General features: G+C 61.9%; 1 protein-coding gene across 3 annotated transcripts in view; it reads right to left on the bottom strand.

Moving 5' to 3' along the window:
- ADAM11 (ADAM metallopeptidase domain 11) overlaps positions 1-1,846 on the bottom strand; it is a 55,961-nt gene extending 54,115 nt beyond the window's left edge. Inside the window, exons 1-2 of one of the 3 annotated variants that reach the window (XM_089773920.1) lie at positions 1,266-1,846; positions 678-868 (exon numbers count right to left, since the gene is read on the bottom strand). In XM_089773920.1, coding sequence (XP_089630046.1) covers positions 678-868; positions 1,266-1,323 — 249 coding nt within the window. In that variant the 5' untranslated portion in view covers positions 1,324-1,846. The remainder of the gene's footprint in view (positions 1-677; positions 869-1,265) is intronic. The other 2 variants (XM_089773921.1, XM_089773919.1) reach the window with 2 other exon arrangements.
- Between the last annotated feature and the right edge of the window lie 10,463 nt (positions 1,847-12,309).

Below are 12,309 nucleotides of genomic sequence, written 5' to 3'. Positions count from 1 at the left end.
TGAGCGCCCCACAGAGCCAGGGGCTGGGCCCGCGGGGGGGCTGCGGGACGCCACGAGGCTGGGGGAGGCCGGGCGGGCTCCGGCGGGCGGCTGGCTGCGCTGGGAGCTGGCTCACCGGATCCATCGTGCGCCCCAGCCGGGCTGCAGCCTCCCGGGCCCAGTGTCTGCGCAGATTGGGCCCAGCAGGGCCCCACAGCCGGGCCCAGGGGTCCCCCAGCGCAGCCGGTTCCCCGGGCGAGGACCAGCCCCCCGGCCAGGCACGTCCCCCCTGCGCGTCCAGGGCCCCTCCAGTAACGCCCTCCTGGCCACACATCTGCCCCAGCCCCGCCCCCGCCCCCGCCCCGGAGCCGCAGGTGCCAGGCCGGGCCCAGCAGGGGCTGTGGCGGGGTCCCCCCCCACCGGGCGTGGCCACGGCCTGGGACGGGACGGGACGGGGCCAGGCCCTGCCCTGGGGCCCTTCAGGCGGCTGAGTCATGAAGCAGCTTTGTGAACCTGGAAGACTCTGTCGCCCCCACCTGCCCCCCTGGGAACGGCCCCTGCCCCGCCCCGACCCCCACCCATCCCAGCTCGGCTTCTCCCCCACCCCCACCCGGGAAGGGCCTCTCCCCCGCCCCGCCCCGCAGTCCTGGGGGCGAGGCGCTGACTGTGCCCGGGGGCGCTTGTGCGGATTCACTTACAGGGCTGCCTCCTCCGCGCGGTTCATTCCTGACCCTGGTGTCCAGCTGATGCTTCGGGACTTCTCCTCCCGCGCTCTGCCCCACTAGCCTGCTGGGGTGGGTGATTTCGGAGGCCACCGGCCTCGTGTCCCATCTGGGGCCGGGGAACCGCCCCTGCAGAGCCCCGGGCTGCGGCTCGGCCTTCGCACGCCCTGCCGAGAGCAAAGGAGCAGAAGCTGCGGTGGGATCCGGCTGGCCCCGGGGAGGTTGGGAGTCAGCCGGGGGAGAGTGGGGAGCGGCCGCCCACCCCCAGCTCCCGCAGGCGGGGGAGAGGCAGGGAGCGGAGCGCTCCCTCGCCAAGGTGTGGGGAGGAAAACGTGAGCCTGCAGCAACAGACACTGCAGTCCCGGCAGGGAAAACAAGCGGGGGAAGAAGGGGTGGGCGGCCGAGCCCAGGGCAGCCAGGGACAGGTGGGACCGGACCGGCGGGCGCGGGAGGTCGTGGGGGACAGAGGCTCCCGCCCGCAGCCCCACCCTGCGTGCGCCGAGCCGGCCGGAGCCCGGAGGGCCGAGGAGCCTGAAGTTGGGAGCCTGCCCAGGCAGCACTTACCAGCCGGCGGCAGGAGGGAGATGAAGGCTGCGAACACCCACTGCTGCAGGAGGCTCATGCTTGCCTCATGCTCCCCGGCTCCGGGCGCGCTGGGACCTGCCCCGGCGGGGCTCACGCTGCACAGCAGAGACCGCGCTGCCCTTTCTTCTTGGGGCTCTGCATTGAGCGCCGGGCGGGCTCGGGCGGGGCTCTCGGTGCCCACGGGGGGAGGGTGCAGAGCTGTGAAACCGGCCCCACGGCGGGGGAGGCGGTGGGGCAGGGGCCGAGGCGGCAGGGCCGGGAGGCTGCTCCTCCTCCAGCCGGCGTCTGCAGCAACAGAGACGAGCCCAGCATTGCCGGGGCGAGGAGGAGAAAGGCAGAGGAGACACGTGAGCGGCTCAGACCCCTCCCTCCGCCTGCCAGCATCCTCCGCGCTCCCCGAGCACCTGCTCCAACCTACACGCACAATGCACCAGCGCCGGCAACTGCAGCTGCTCCCGGCGGCCTCCACCTTCCCCTCCGCCGGGGCCACACGCAGCCAGCCCCCCCCCAAGCAGCACTGGGACCGTGTGGGGAGCTGCACGCAGGCTGCTCACATGCCAGCCAGGGCCTCCCTGCTGGGCAGTGGCCGCATGGAGCCGGCAGTAGCCAGTCTCTGACCCGGAACACTCAGCCCTGCTGGAGACGCCCTCCCTGGGTGGGGTGGGGCAGCTGCAGGCGCCCACCGGGGGGGGGGGGGGGTGCTGGGCGAGGGAAGCGACGGAGCAGGGCCTCCAGGGACTCCTTAGTAGCCACACAGGCCCCGGTCTCACCTGAGGGCTCCCGACCCACGCACCTGTCACTGGGCACTGGCCAGAGCGTCACGGCTCTCAGGTCCCACGCTCGGCCCGTCCGTCCCCAGGGGGGACCCCCCCTCCAGTGCGGCAGCCCCTTCTCGGGGAGCCCCTCCAGTGCAGAGACCCTCTCCTGGGGGGCCCACTCTCACCGGGGGGGCTGCCCCTCCGCCTCCCGGACGGCGCCTCTCAGGGCCTCCAGCTGCCTGCCTCTGCCGTGAGCCCCCTTGGGGGGTCCCCTCCCTCCGGACCCCCAGGGCCTCCCCTCCCGGAGGGAAGCGCCCCCTGTTCTCCAGCCCAGAGCGACTATCAGCCAGCACCGACCGGGGGTTTATTGAGCTTTGAGCAGCAACGGGTCCCTCCGGCCAGTCGGCCTGGCCCCCCCCCGGCCCCGCACGTCAGTCCCCCCTGCGGCCGGCTGGGCTCTGCCTGCTCTGCCCTCAGCCCCCAAAACAGCCCCCGTCTCCCAGCAGAGCCCCCAACACCCCCAGCAACAGCCCCTCCCCCGCCAGTGTCTTCTCCCCAGGTAAGAGGGTCGCCCGGCCCCTCTTCTCCGCCTCCCTCCCCGTCCAATGTTCCCCCCTCCCTGGGGCCAGCTGGGCCAGTCACTGGGGTCCCCTCTGTGCTGCCCCTTGTCTCTCTGGCCAGAACCAGCCGTGTCCTCTGAGCAGGGCCGGGGTCACCAGGGTCCCAGACACCACGGCTCCACCCAGTGCACAGCGAGGTTAGTGAGCCCGGGCGGGAGGAGAACAGCTGCTGGCAGGAACTTGCACCTCCCTGATCTCTGCCTGCTGGGCCGGGGTGAGCTGGTCTGAGAGGGGAATTGACTCCAGCGTGGCACCAGCCTCGGCCTCGGGGAGGAAACCCACCAGGGGATCCTCCCCCTTGTCCTCCCACTGCTCCCCCGCGGCCAGCACCAACCTCTCCCCGTCCCAGTACGGCTTCATCATGTGGACATGGTGCACCCGCTGGCGGTGGCCCCGGCTGGACAGCTCCACCCCAGAGCTCACCCCGTTACCTGAGATGACCTTGAAGGGACTGTCCCAGGCCGCCTGCAGCTTGTTCTTCCCCACTGGGGTAGGAGCAGGCGTGTGCCGGGTGGTCATACTACACTTCCTGCCTCCTCTGGGCCTGGGCTAGGTTCTCCCTGGCCAGGCCCATGAGCTCAGCGAGCCTTTCCCGGAAGGTCAATACATCCTCCACCACTGACTCACCGGGGATTAGGCGCAGGGATTAGGCCGACAGGGGCGAGCGACAGGGATTAGGCGCCGGGGCGAGCGAAGGAGAGAACGGGCGAGCAGAGGCCAGGGAAAGGGCCGGAGGGAACCAGCGGGGAAAGGCGAGAACAGCACGTCGCAGTCACTCAGAGGTCCCGGTGTGTCCAGGGTCCCTCCTCTCTGCCGGGGAGTCCCAGGGCAGCCCAGCGGCTGAGCCATGCTCCCGCCCCAGGGAAGCACCAGGAGCGGCTCCAACTGCAAACCCCTCGGCTTGTCTTTGGCCTCAAAAATAAACCCGGCGAATTCTCCCCCGAAGCCAGCGGGAGCCCTCGAGAGCCCCAGGACGGGAGCTGTGACGTGCCTGTGAGCAGCCCCCCCGGCTGGCAGCAGGCACCTGGCACGGGGGGGGGGGGGGGGGGGAGGTTCCAGGGCACGTGGGACACAAAACTTTCTGGTTTGGCTTGGCCACTGAGCAGGGGCGTCTGCTGGCGGCCACAGTCAGTCGCTGCGTTTCCAGGGCTCGCCCAGCTCCCACCGGGGGGAGGGGGAGTTCAACATGAAATCCAACCAGGAGGAGGATGAAGAGGAGGGTCACACCAGGCCCCTGTTGGGGGGAGATGCCCTGGGAACAGCCAGGAAGTAGGCGGTGCCGGTCCCGCTGGATGGGTGTGGAGCCAAGGGGCGCCGTGCTGCGGGCAGGGCCAGCTTTCCAAGGGCGTGAAAACCAGAGGTGCTGAGCTGAGCGCGATTCAGCCACTCACCAGCCCAGGTAACCACGCTCCCCTCTGCCTGGCAGCAGCAGCTGGGCACGGGATCCTCCACCACTTGCTGCAGAGCGACTGCACTGTTACCCAGGGCTGCGTTCCACCCCAGAGCTGGCTGCACGGCTGGGCCGGGTGTGGCAACCTGCAGCTATTCCCGCCGTATCTCCAGGAGCCTTGTCAGCAGCTGCATGGGGCTTTGTGAGGACGGGCCGGTACTTCCCCCTGGGCCACGCAGGGGCTGGCCGGCTACTGCCGCACGTCCCTGGGAGCAGCGCGCCAGAGCCAGGCTCCTGCAGGGGCAGGGCCGGGAAGGGGGTGCTGGCAAGGGGGGGTTGGCGAGCCGCCCAGCAGAGCAGGGGAGGGGAGGGATGCGGGGAAGGGCCCAGCCAGTGCGTTTCATGCCAGGCTCTCTCCTCCTGCCCCTGGCGCAAGTGGCACACGGGGGCCAGCGCAGAGCAGCAGCAGCAGCTGCTTTTCTTCGGGCTCAGGGCCCGTGGGCCCAGGCGCCTCCCTCTCCTCTGGCTGGGAAGGCTCTGGCCCCAGCTGCCGTCCAAGGCCAGCCCCGCTCGCTGGTTACAGGGCGGCTGCGCTGGCCCCGCGTGGAGCTGGGGCGTTGCTGCAGCCACTCGCCGCTCTGCTCCGTCCATTGGGCACGCTGGCCCTCCGCGAAGCTGCTCCCCTGCAGCGCACACGAGGCTCCGGGTGACGCCCGGCTCCCCCATCCCATCGGTGCTGCCGCCCCAGGGCGGGAAGCCCAGAGCCCTCTCCCTGAGCACTAAACCCATTGGAATCGGGGGTGGGGGGGGTCATGGCCCCCCGCTCTGTTAGTGCTAGAACGGCTCCTCCAGGGCCAGTGCCGCCGCAGCCAAAGGGGAGCGTGCCAGGCCCAGCCGAGGGCTCAGGGAGGAATCGCCCTCGGCCCCACACGTTGGGGGCGCTTGCTCCCAGGCGGGGACCCCACGGCGTGGGGCACTGGTTGGCCCAGAGCCCCCGGCATCAGCACCAAGCTCTCATGGCCCCTGAAAGCCTCCTGGCGTTGAACCGGCCACGTGAAGAAAGCGGCCCAAGGCGGGCTGGGGGACGAGCAGCTTCCGCCTGTGGGCGCCTCTGCCCGGCCCCGAAGGGCCCACGTGGGGCAGGGCCTCCTGCTGCACTGCCAGGGCCAGGCACTCCTGGCCACCCCAGCTGTGTCACGCCCCAGGCTGGGCCCCCTCCCTGCGGCTGCCCCACTGTGTGAGCGGGGGCTGGGACCGAGGGAGAGACTCCGGCCTCCCCCAGGAACCAGCCCCCCCGAACCCTCCACACCCACCCACGCGCACGCTGGTCCTACGCAGCTCAGCCGGCTTCCCGCCGCAGGGCCCCACGGTCACCCCACACTGCAGCCGGGAGGGTTCATGGCAGCGTTCCCGGAGTCCATTAACCCACCACAGCCGCAGGCCAGGCCGGGAACGAGGCAGCAGCCCAGAGGGATGAGCCCAGCTGGGAAGCCGCCCAGCTTCACTCAGGTATTTTAAGCAGCCAATAGTTCAAAGCAGAGGACGCCCTCCCCCGATCTCTACTAGCTGCTACTGTCCGTCGCACTGTGCCCATTTTACAGCCGGACAAATGGGCCCAGAGCAGGGCCAGGCCTTGCCCAACTAACCCAGCAAAGCAGGGAGAGCCCAGCTGCTGGCGTCCAGCACGGGGCTCAGGGCTGAGCTCAACCAGGCAGTGTCCTTTGATCAGCTCCAATCCTGCACCCCAGCCAGGAGCAGGGTGCAGCAGCAGGGTCTTACTGAGGGGATCCAGAGCCCCTGGGAGCTGAAGGGCCATTCTGGGTGGCTACGTCTACACTGGCCCCTTTTCCGGAAGGGGCATGTAAATTTCAGCAGTCGTCGTAGGGAAATCCGCGGGGGATTTAAATATCCCCCGCGGCATTTAAATAAAAATGTCCGCCGCTTTTTTCCGGCTTTTAAAAAAGCCGGAAAAGAGCGTCTAGACTGGCCCCGATCCTCCGGAAAAAGCGCCCTTTTCCGGAGGCTCTTATTCCTACTTCAAAGTAGGAATAAGAGCCTCCGGAAAAGGGCGCTTTTTCCGGAGGATCGGGGCCAGTCTAGACACTCTTTTCCGGCTTTTTTAAAAGCCGGAAAAAAGCGGCGGACATTTTTATTTAAATGCCGCGGGGGATATTTAAATCCCCCGCGGATTTCCCTACGACGACTGCTGAAATTTACATGCCCCTTCCGGAAAAGGGGCCAGTGTAGACGTAGCCGGTGTGTGCCAAGTTACAAATCAGCTGCTACTGCCTGTGCACAGGTGCAGACAGATGTGGTGCGTGCGTGCCTGTGTAGCGCATGTGCAGAGTGAGCGTGCATGTATACAGCATGTACAGACTGAGTGCAGCATGCGTGCACAGAGCAAGTGTGCAGAGCGAGCGTGCATGTGCTGTAAGCATACGTGCACAGTGTGCTTGTGCAGAGCAAGCACGCATATGTAGAATATGTGTAGACCAAGCACGCAGCATGCATGTGCAGAGCATATACAGTGTGCATGTGCAGAGCAAGCAGGCATGTGTAGCGCATGTGCAGAACATATAGTGTGCATGTGCAGAACACATACAGACCAAGTATGCAGCATGCATGCGCAGAATGGGCAGACAGGGCTGCATGTCACACGTGCTGAGGCAGGGCATGGGTATCACGTTACTGGATTTTGAGGGAAGCAGCCAGATCACTGCTACACCCGGGGGCGGGGGGGCGTTGGCCCCAAAAGTGGCACAAAGGGGGCCACGTGAGGTGTCCCATAGAAACCTACTTTCTTCTGATTCCATATATGTGTAAGCAGGGGCTGAACTGCTGCTTGCTGTCAGCCAGCTGAAAGGAGGGGTGGGTGTGCCCACTACAGTTGTTTAGCTCTACAAGGTAATTAGAGCCTAATGGCGAGGAGCGGCCATTAGCGGCGTGGCGTGGCGCGGCGGCAGGCGAGGAGCGGCGACCAGTGGCGTGGCGTGGAGCGGCGGCAGGCGAGGAGCGGCGACCAGTGGCGTGGCGTGGCGCGGCGGCAGGCGAGGAGCGGCGACCAGTGGCGTGGCGTGGAGTGGCGGCAGGCGAGGAGCGGCGACCAGTGGCGTGGCGTGGAGCGGCGGCAGGCGAGGAGCGGCCATTAGCGGCGTGGAGCGGCGGCAGGCGAGGAGCGGCGACCAGTGGCGTGGCGTGGCGCGGCGGCAGGCGAGGAGCGGCGACCAGTGGCGTGGCGTGGAGCGGCGGCAGGCGAGGAGCGGCGACCAGTGGCGTGGTGTGGAGCGGCGGCAGGCGAGGAGCGGCCATTAGCAGCGTGGAGCGGCGGCAGGCGAGGAGCGGCGACCAGTGGCGTGGCGTGGAGCGGCGGCAGGCGAGGAGCAGCGACCAGTGGCGTGGCGTGGAGCGGCGGCAGGCGAGGAGCGGCGACCAGTGGCGTGGTGTGGAGCGGCGGCAGGCGAGGAGCGGCCATTAGCAGCGTGGAGCGGCGGCAGGCGAGGAGCGGCGACCAGTGGCGTGGCGTGGAGCGGCGGCAGGCGAGGAGCGGCGACCAGTGGCGTGGCGTGGAGCGGCGGCAGGCGAGGAGCGGCGACCAGTGGCGTGGCGTGGAGCGGCGGCAGGCGTGGAGCGGCGACCAGTGGCGTGGCGTGGAGCGGCGGCAGGCGTGGAGCGGCGACCAGTGGCGTGGTGTGGCGCGGCGGCAGGCGAGGAGCAGCGACCAGTGGCGTGGCGTGGAGCGGCGGCAGGCGAGGAGCGGCGACCAGTGGCGTGGCGTGGAGCGGCGGCAGGCGAGGAGCGGCCATTAGCGGCGTGGAGCGGCGGCAGGCGAGGAGCGGCGACCAGTGGCGTGGCGTGGCGCGGCGGCAGGCGAGGAGCGGCGACCAGTGGCGTGGCGTGGAGCGGCAGCAGGCGAGAAGCGGCGACAGGTGTCCAGCGGAGCGTCCAGAGGTGTGGGACGAGACAGCTGGTGAAGCGTAGCGGAGTTTCATATAAGGTGCCCCCTATCTATCTCCCCACCCCCATTTCTACCCAGGTTGGGAGGTAAAACCCTGCGGGTGAACTTTGGGACTCTGGGTGGCACAGAGACTTGTGGGGACAGAGACTTTTGGGGAGTCGGTGGACTTCGGGCGAATCTTGGCCGGGGTGGGGGCTCATGTTTGGGTTATGAACTCTGTTTGTGGTGTTTTCCCCAAGCTAATGCCGTATGAATTCTTCCTCTGTTTCATTAAATGTTCTTTTCCTACACTCAGACTCAGTGCTTGCGAGTGGGGAAGCATTGCCTCTCAGAGGCGCCCAGGGGTGCGTGAATTTCCCAGATCACTGGGTGGGGGCTCGAGCCGGTTCTTTGTGAGATTGACCCCAAGATATTGAACCCAGCCCTGGTTCCTGCCAGGCCTACCCGGCAGAAGGGCTACATATGCTATTCATGGGATTGTATAATGTCTGTATGTGAAGTGAGAAGCATGTATTTTGCTAACCAACTGTTTCTCTGTATGTGGTTGAACTATGGGCAAAGCAGCTCAGCTTATGGACATGCTAACGAGCAAAGCTCTGGAACAATAGCCCTCTATAGGCCAAGGACACACCTTAAGGGTGGTGCCTCAGCCCTAGGGGCTACCAGCAGGGAACACAGGGATAGGCCACAGGACCGGTGACCTGCTATAGCCAAGAAGAGACCAGGAAGGAGGTATAAAGAGGCCATGTGGTCGACTCCATCTTGGTACTCAGCTCAGCACTTCATCCCAGAGGCAGCCGTGCAGGGATCAAAGAGCCAGAAAGACCTGTGGACCCATTCTGATGCTAGGATGCACAACAAGGACTTTTAAACCAGCAGCTGTAACATCTCTGCTAGAGCCTGCATCGAGAATGCGCATGTGGATCTAATCTAACTCAACTTTAGTAAGGCATTTGATACAGTACCACATGGGGAATTATTGGTTAAATTGGAAAAGATAGGGATTAATATGAAAGTTGAGAGGTGGATAAGCAACTGGTTAAAGGGGAGACTACAGCGGGTCATATTGAAAGGTGAACTGTCAGGTTGGAGGAAGGTTAATAGCAGAGTTCCTCAGGGATCAGTTTTGGGGCCAATTTTATTTAATCGTTTTATTGCTGATCTTGGCACCAACAGTGGAAGTGTCCTAATAAAATTTGTGGATGACACAAAGTTGGGAGCTATTGCCAATTCAGAAAAGGATCGGGATATCATACAGGAAGATCTGGATGATCTTGTAAATTGGAGTGATAGCAATAGGATGAAATTTAATAACGAGAAGGGTAAGGTTATGCATTTAGGGATTAATAACAAGAATTTTAGTTATAAGCTGGGGACACATCAGTTGGAAGTAACAGAGGAGGAGAAGGACCTCGGAGTCCTGGTTGATCATAGAATGAGCCGCCATTGTGACATGGCCGTGAAAAAGGCTAATACGATCTTGAGATGTATTAGGCAAGGTATTTCCAGTAGGGATAAGGAGGTGTTAGTGCCATTATACAAGGCATTGGTGAGACCCCATTTGGAATACTGTGTGCAGTTCTGGTCTCCCATGTTTAAGAAGGATGAATTCAAACTGGAACAGGTACAAAGAAGGGCCACTAGGATGATCCGAGGAATGGAAAACCTGTCTTATGAAAGGAGACTCAGGGAGCTTGGCTTGTTTACCTTAACCAAAAGAAGGCTGAGGGGGGGACATGATTGCACTCTTTAAATATATTAGAGGGATAAATACCAGGGAGGGAGAGGAATGATTTAAGCTTAATACCAATGTGGACACAAGAACAAATGGATATAAGCTGGTTAGTAGGAAGTTTAGACTTGAGATTAGACGAAGGTTTCTAACCATTAGAGGAGTGAAGTTCTGGAACGGCCTTCCAAGGGAAGTAGTGGGGGCAAAAGGTCTATCTGGCTTCAAGATTAAACTAGATGGGTTTATGAAGGGGATGGTTTGATGAGATAACATGATCTTGGTAACTAATTGACCATTCATTATCAGTGGGAAATAGGTCAATGGAGGGATGATAGGAGTTACTATGGAGAACTTTCTGGGTGTCTGGCTGATGAGTCTTGCCCACATGCTCAGAGTTTAGCTGCCATATTTGGGGTCGGGAAGGAATTTTCCTCCAGGGTAGCTTGGCAGAGGCCCTGGAGGTTTTTTGCTTTCCTCTGTAGCATGGGGCACGGGTCACAGCTGGAGGATTCTCTGCATCTTGGGGTCTTCAAAGTATTTGAAGGCTTCAATATCTGAGATCTAGGTGAGAGGATTATTCTAGGAGGGGTGGGTGAGATTCTGTGGCCTGCACAGTGCAGGGGGTCAGACTAGATGATCATAATGGTCCCTTCTGACCTTAAAGTCTTATGAGTACCGGGAGATTCAATGCATGTAATGCACTATCCTTTAACCTTACTCTCATGCTTTTCTTTCTTGTGGTAATAAACCTTTAGGCTGGGTCTAGAGTGCCAAGTTTTTCTGCAAAATCATCTGCTTTTGCAGAATAACTTGCCAGCTGTCTACACTGGCCGCTTGAATTTCTGCAAGAACACTGGCGATCGCATGTAAGATTGTCAGTGTTCTTGCAGAAATACTGTGCTGCTCCTGTGCGGGCAAAAACCCTCTCGTGCAAATCATTTGCGCAAGATGGCCAGTGTAAACAGCACAGTATTGTTTACTTTTCCGTTAAAAGCATTTCCAGAAAATCATGCCAGTCTAGACGTAGCCTTAGATCATAGATTCTAAGGGATTGGTGCCGCGTGATTTGTGGGTAAGGTCCAGAAGGTAAATTGACCAGGGATGTGGCTGGTTTCTTGGGACCGGACAGAACTCATTCAAGGTAGGTGGGATTGGGCTCTAGAACCCCTCACCAGTATATGAGGCCAGGGGCCATCTGGGTGCCACATTACCGAATTGGAGGGAAGCAGCCAGATCGCTGCTGCACCCCTAGGTGGGGGTGTTGGCCCCAGAAATTGGTATAAAAGGGAGCCATGTGGGGTATTGAACGGGAGCTTATTGTTTGCTGATCTTATGTACGCTATTTATGTGAGTGTATAATGTCTGTGTGTGTAGGTAGGAATCTGTATGGAAGCTGAATATTTCTCTGAATGTGGTTGAGCATTGCTATGAACAGGCTGATTAGCCAGGCCCTGTGGTACATTGGCACTTGATGGGCCAAAGACACACCCAAAGAATGGGGGCTGTCACCTGAGAGCAGCTAGCAGGAAACACAGGGATTGGCCTCTGACCAGGTGACCTGCTGCATACAAGAGGAGGCCAGGAAGGGGGTATAAAGAGGCCATGTGGTCGATGCCATTTTGTTCTCAGCTCAGCACTTCATCCCAGAGGCAGCACTGCAGGGATTGAAGATCCCGGAAGACCTGTGAACCCATCCTGATCGTAGGATGTGCAACAAGAACTTTTAAACCAGCAGCTGTAACATCTCTGCTAGAGCCTGCATCGAGGACTGGGAGATTCGGTGCATGTAACGTACTATCCTTTAACAACCTCACTCTCAGGCTTTTCTTTCTTGTTTTAATAAACCTTTAGTTGTTAGATGCTAAAGGATTGTCCCAGCGTGATTTGTGGGTAAGGTCCAGAGGGTAAATTGACCAGGGATCTGTGGCTGGTTTCTTGGAACCAGACAGAACTTGTTTGGGGTAGGTGGGATTGGGTGCTAGGACCCCCCACCTGTGTATAGGCCCGGGGCCATCTGGGGCATGGATATTGCTGGGGTGTCGGAGGGGTTTTGCTCGGGAGGCTTCAGGCAGGCAGGTGAAGCGCTCTGTGGGACTGGTTTGTGGCCTGTTTGGAGAGGTCACCAGTCTGGGGGCTGTAAGGAACCCCGGATTCGAGCAATTCGCCCTGAGCGGACGCCCTCAGCTGTGCCCAGACACGGCCCGGTCCGTCACACTGGGGCACGGATATTGCTGGGGTTTCCTGAGCAGATGCCCTCAACTGTGCTCAGACCAGCCTGGTCCATCGCAATGGGCAGCTGTAATTTGCCATTTCTGCACAATGTGCCCTCATCCACCAGTGAGAGCCAGATCCAGCCTCTCTGCATGCACCAGCCCCCGTGCTCCCTGGTGCACCCACTTTTGCAGGGCTGGGGTAGGCTAGGCAGCAGCACTTTAAACTCAGGCCAACTTTTCCCCTTCAGCAGCGCCCCCTACTGCAGGGCAGGGACCCTGTAGAGTCCTTTCAGCCCCCCCCGCCCCTCACAGAGCTGTAACAGCTCAGGAATGAGGCCCATATCCCACAAAACCA

Source organism: Pelodiscus sinensis, chromosome 29, assembly GCF_052426305.1.
Source record: "Pelodiscus sinensis isolate ZL-2025 chromosome 29, ASM5242630v1, whole genome shotgun sequence".
Lineage (NCBI taxonomy): Eukaryota > Metazoa > Chordata > Testudines > Trionychidae > Pelodiscus > Pelodiscus sinensis.
Note: the sequence above shows the minus strand (reverse complement) of the source record. Positions and strands in the feature narration are given on the sequence as shown.